Below are 6,071 nucleotides of genomic sequence, written 5' to 3' on the forward strand. Positions count from 1 at the left end.
ATGGCCCAAAACAACTCTACAAACAAGATCACAGCAAGGAATCATAGACGAAGCCGCACCAAATTCACAGAAGACCAGTTGAATATCCTCATCAAAGCATTCAATCAAACACCTTACCCAGGTTATGCTACCAAACAAAAACTTGCTTTAGAAATCAACACTGAAGAGTCTAGAATCCAAATTTGGTTTCAGAATCGAAGAGCTAGGCACCGAGTTCAGAAAAGATTAGAACCTGAGAAGGACTTAGAAGCAAGCCAAGACCAAGATCACCCTGAAGAGAAGATTCATGGTAGAGAAGATAGACGGTGTCGTACCAGCTATACTTCCTCCCAATTACATACCCTCATCGCAGCATTTACAAACAACCCTTATCCTGGGTTTGATTCCAGAGAGCAACTTGCTAAGCAAATTGGGGTTCCAGAGTCAAGAGTCCAAATTTGGTTTCAAAATCGAAGATCTAGGTTCCACGTACAGAAAAAAAGAGAACGTGGTGAGCTCTTACAACTGAAACAAGAGCAGGAATGAAATCTCTGAGACATGGGAGTTCAAGGTACAGAAATCACACCAAATGGCACCAATCTCGTTAACAGCTGTCTTATTTCTCTGAAGCCAGAACAGAATGGACCAAGAGATAAATTTGATGTCATCAGCCTGGACTCCAAATCTCTCATCCTGGGAACATACCCTTCTAAATATACTGTCAGCTTCTTGAGAAGCTGAGCCTTTTGGAGATGGTAAACAGAACTTCAGGAGGCAGACAGATACAAGGCACCACACAGCCCTATCCAACGGAGCCTGGCTCCACACTAGCAGATGTCAAAGAAAATGAAAATAAACTTATTCATATCATTTTTAAGTCAAAAAAAAAAAAAAAAAAGAATCAATATCACCAACTTGAAAAAAATGTTTCAAGTGAAAAAAAACTGTTTTTCATTTAGTCTTTGGGCAGAGAAGATGTAAGGAAATAACTACCCCTTCTTCCATTTTTCTATATCAGGATTTCTCTACCGTGATGCTATTGACATTTTGGCTTGGATAATTCTTTGCTGTTGGGGGCTATCGTGTGCATTGTAAGATATTTAGCAGCATGTCTGGCCTCTACCCACTAGATGATATCTCCCAGTTGTGACAACCAAAAATGTCTCCAGACATTGCCAAATGTCTCCTGGGAGGCAAAGTCACCCCCAGTTGAGAACCCCTGCTCTATATTAATGCATCTCCTGTATAACGGGACGGTCATTGTGTTTTTAAACCTGTCAAAGCTGAGATCCCTAAGTAGGTGGGGTTCAAAAAAGCAAAATCCTGATAGGAATTCTACTCTTAATTTCACGGAATATAAATGAGATCCAAGTATGTAATCTAGAGCTGCTCTTATCACAATACATTTCCTCTCCTCTAATGTTCAACCATTCCATTCCTCCCTCTCGTTCCCCAGAACAGCGTGCTCTCTCATCTACTCCTTCTCTCCCTACATCTCTCTCTGTCCCTCTCCCATTCCCACTCGATGCGAATATACCCATTTATGCCCTCCATGACTGCTTGCAAGAGGAGCTTGGTTTTTATTCTTTTCTCCTTAGAATTTACCCATGTGTCTTGTACCACTTCTCTCTCTTTTTCCCATTTCCCCCATTCTGCATCGAAAATCCCCCAAATCCTGTCTGGACCCTCTAAGCTCTTCTACACAGTTGGGTGTGGGTGGATGGGAGGAACTGAGCAGCCCGAGCAAGCACCAAATTTAGCAGCAGAGGAGAGGACGGGAAAAGCTGGCAACACTCATATGTGTGAAGGGTTGCAGATTTTTTCACCCTACTCACAAATGTGCAGAAAAGATGTAGCATCTTCATTTCTCTGAAATTATTGCTATCTTCCTTTCGAGCCTCTACCCACTGAAGAGGTGGGAAAAATACTCTGGCACAACAAGTTAAATAGACATATTAAGTAAATGGTCCGTCTCTTTAGGTAACACATGCTTAGCCTCTTGGATACTTGCATCCTCCCTTTCTGTCTTTTAGAGATGGTGTCTGGGTTTTTGGTGGAGGTGTGGCTAATGCGTTCCCTATGACAGAGAAAGATGGGATCCTCAGGTCCATGCAGCTTCTTTGCTGCTTTCTGCTGTGGGTGGGTGGTCTGGACACTCCCTTGGTTGTGTCCAGTCCCTGGGAGCTCTGTGAGCACTTGCTGTTGAGGTTGTAGCTACAGTTCCTGTGTTCCCTCCTGGGTTGGAAGGGCCTGTTAGTTCTCCCTGATGACTCAGTCTCTGCTCTGGCTGTTGCCGCAGACCCCACACCCTTCATCTGGCTCTTGCCTAGAAGGTCCACCCCCTGTCTTGTTGCTGACTCACCTTTTTCTCGTGATGGCCGACGCGTGGAGGCCTATGGGCTCTCAGCTCAGCTACTTTCCAGGCCTCTTTGCAGCAGGAGCAGGTGGGAACTCCTTGGTCCAATTTATTCCCTACTGGTCCCAGGGACAGCCCAGAAAATTACATTCCGCCTCTCTCCCTGCAGAATCACACAGTACTGTTGAGTTAAACCTTCATAGAGCCACTCCGAAGGTGGTGCCAGCCAACCTACAAGGTGAGCTCCTCCCAGAGTCCCAAAGATGAAGTCTTCAGAAGCCTTCAATCTTTCCTCCACCTACTTAACAAACCTCCCCGCTTTGGGCAGAATCAGGAGAAGGGAGATTAGAGTTACCTCTGACAGTACCTCCACCTCTCTCTCTTGTTTCCCTATGTAGTCCACTAGGACTGAGAGGGCGGTTTTCCTCTTTGTCTTCCTGTCTATCTCAGGACTTACTTATGTTTGGACTTCCCTAAGCCCCAGGACGTACCTAATCAGGTTTGTTTTTGATATGTCAACAAGAGAAATAAAGGAATCTAAAACATCTTTTCTCTCTCTTACAAAACCTAGCTTTTAAGATCATTTGGCTGAAAAATCCTAAAATCTTATTTGGAGGTTGATACTTAACTTTTTTCTCCCCTTTCTTTCTCTTTTTCTTTGTATTTCTTCTGTAACAATCCAAAACCTCTCTAAGGCAAATGGAACCCTCCAGAAATATGGGGGGAGGGTCAGTATAGGAAATATAAAAGAAAGCAGCATGTCTGGGTATTTCAAAACTCTATACTCACTAGCATACACACTGATAATTTTCCCCATCACGTGGCCTGTTCTAATGTGGTTGTTCCATAGAGGCCTGCAAGGCCGAGACCGCAGCCCTGTGGGTAGACCGCGTCTGTCCAGTGAATGGCAGGAAGAAAATGTAGGTCCTCAGACAGGAAACCAGAACTCTGAGGGCAAATCGTAACAAACAGAAAAAAAAGGGCTCTTTGCCATCCTCCCCTTGGCCTGGACTCTCAGGGGCCTTGGGACTAGGACATTCCTCTCAGGTGTGGGCTCATTTTCTCTCCAAATGGAGTCAGGCCCGGGCCTGCGAAGGGAGATGTCTTCGTAAAGCTGTGCTTTCCTGTCTCTGCAACAAAAGATCAGTGTAACACAATATTTTTAACGGGGTGACTAACACTGAGTTATCAACTTTTTATTTTGCCAAGCAAGTATGTTTAAAACAAACCATTATTTCTATCACCAAGGTTTGGTGATTTTGTTTTAAGGAAGGCATCATTTATGCTAAGAGACAAAGCCATTTCATATGCCTGGAATGGCATGGGGCAAAGGCATGGGACAGAGGTAGGGAAGGGAGGTAGGTAATATTTATTCCAGGGTTGGTGGATATGCTTCTTTGCCTCCAGGATTTGTACTAGGGCTGATGGGAGGTGGGACTGAAAGGAAGTTAGAGCATGTCATGGACATCCTTAAGTAACAGGGTGAGAAACTAGAATGTCAACTCTGAGAGAGGAAGAGCTTCGACTGTTTCATGAGAAGGAAATTGACACAAAGAAAACCACGTTGGGGAAATTTCAGTTGTAGGTATGTGCAGCCTCTGCTGGAGTTACTGTATTTTGAGGGTGAGAGGCTAAAGGAAGAAAAGCCATTTAGGAGAGAAAGTGTGGAACCCTCTAAGACTTTGGCTGAAGTGTAAGGTTTGGTGGGAGGTGAATGGGGCACTTTTTCTGTGTCTGTTGGTTATAGTGTCTATTGGTTACCATGGTGGGGGTGGGGAATGATTTTAAAGAGTACAACAGATACTCCTGATAATGTAATAGATATGCACAGGGTAGATTTCAACATTTTCGACAATCCCTATCTCATTCTGCACAGAATTTAGTTCACATTTATACAGGATTTCTACCTTGATTCACCTTGTCCTGATGTCTGTACTGTTCGTTATATGGCGTTTACTCTTCTATTGAATCACTTACCACAGTTGGTGGTTATTTCATTAATGTGAACATTTCAGTAGTCTCTATTTCCTCCTCGAAACCATAAGGTCCATAAAAAACAGGCTCTGGGTATTTTCTTCACTATTGAATCTTCAGCACCAAGCAGGGGCCTGACATATGATAGGTACTCGATAAACATTTACCGAAGAAGTGACTGAATGAATAAATGAATTTACCTCTAGGAAGAATGATTTGAATCAGCCTCAACACGTACACTTTACGAAGTGCCTTTCTGTGTGTGATCCTGTGTTGTTATGTTTTGTGACAGAATGAGGTTCTCGAAGGCCACAATCAGACAAAAAATGGATCCCATGATCGCTGTTACAGGAAGTGGTCTCGGTGGCTCCTGGCAGCCTTCTTTCCCCAGCGAGAGTTCAACAAGGCAGGGTGCTAGTGTAGTGCCACCTGTTGGATAAAACAGAAAATCCAGCTTTTTGCACAATCACAAATCTGTGCAAATAAACATGTTGCAATCCCTTCTAACTTTTGCTCATTGAGGCTCTTCTCTGGCATTTAGAAACTTTTTACATTTTTTAAAATTTGGCTTCATTTCCTCAGCTAAACTGACAGTATTATTACTCTTTCTTTATTAAATAGTATCTTTGTTTAATCCCATTCTCTGCATTTCAGATAAAGGAATCTTCTATATCAAATTGTAGTAAAATTTTGTTACACAAAAGTAGTCAGGCAATGGAACAACTAAAAGAATTTCTTATGTGCTGTGCAGGAGGAGGCACTTGAAGACACAGATGTTTGTGATAGAAATACATTCTATGGTGACAGCGTGGCAAGACTTCCATTGATAAAAGATTATTGAAAAGAAATTTCAAAAACATGCAGTTCCTCAGTCATTATTGTAAATATCTGTTTACAGCTGGAAAAGCATGAAAATAATGGTTAATAGAATCCTGGCCTAAGATGTTACTAATTATGTTTTAAAGGACACATATATTTTATTTTTATTTATTTAAAAAATTTTGGGGGGAATATTGGGGAACAGTTTGTTTCTCCATGGCCCATCAGCTCTAAGTCATTGTCCTTCAATCTAGTTGTGGAGGGCACAGCTCAGCTCCAAATCCAGTTGCCATTTTCAATCTTTAGTTGCAGGGGGCGCAGCCCACCATCCCAATCTGGAATTGAACCGTAAACCTTGTTGTTGAGAGCTTGTGCTCTAACCAATTGAGCCATCGGGTCACCACATAAAGGATACATATATTTTAAAATATTAGATGTCAAACACATATGCACATTTTGGCCTATTGGTTCACGTTAGGAGAAAAGCTTATTGACTCAAATCATGTTGAGTTCCCATTGTCACCTGTCGGTGTTTTTTATCATGTAAATGTTATAAAGTGGAATTATTCGTGTGCTTGTCTCCACTTCTGGACAGATTTCTAAACTATTTTTTAAAGATCTGTGTTTTAGCATTTGCTATTTTATCTTTGCTTTCCTTTCATGGTTCCTGGCTCTGTATCAGCCGTGGAAGGTTTTTGTCATCCTTTTAGTTGGGGAGGTGAAAGGGGGGAGAATGTTTTCTTCTCACTGATTTCTAGGAAATATTTACCTACAACAGGTATGAACCATTTGTATGCATATGTGATGTGCTGACATTTTCTCCTAGTCTCTCCCTCTTTCCTCTCTCTCTCTCTCTCTCTCTCTCTCTCTCTCTCTCTCTCTCTCTCTCTCCCCTTGTTTGTAGTATTTCTATCACATAGAAATCATCAGTTTTTATAAGTCC

At 42.3% G+C, this 6,071-nt stretch overlaps 1 protein-coding gene across 1 annotated transcript; it reads left to right on the forward strand.

The window, feature by feature from the left end:
- On the forward strand, positions 1 to 776 carry LOC308507380 (double homeobox protein A-like; the record flags this gene model as incomplete). The annotated part of the gene is made up of 1 exon (XM_081072262.1): positions 1 to 776. One exon carries the CDS (start codon positions 1 to 3, stop codon positions 523 to 525), a length of 525 nt encoding a protein of 174 aa, XP_080928388.1. The 3' UTR covers positions 526 to 776.
- Positions 777 to 6,071: the final 5,295 nt, after the last annotated feature.

The sequence above is a fragment of the Rhinolophus hipposideros genome, assembly GCF_964194185.1.
Source record: "Rhinolophus hipposideros genome assembly, chromosome: 14".
Classification (NCBI taxonomy): Eukaryota; Metazoa; Chordata; class Mammalia; order Chiroptera; family Rhinolophidae; genus Rhinolophus; species Rhinolophus hipposideros.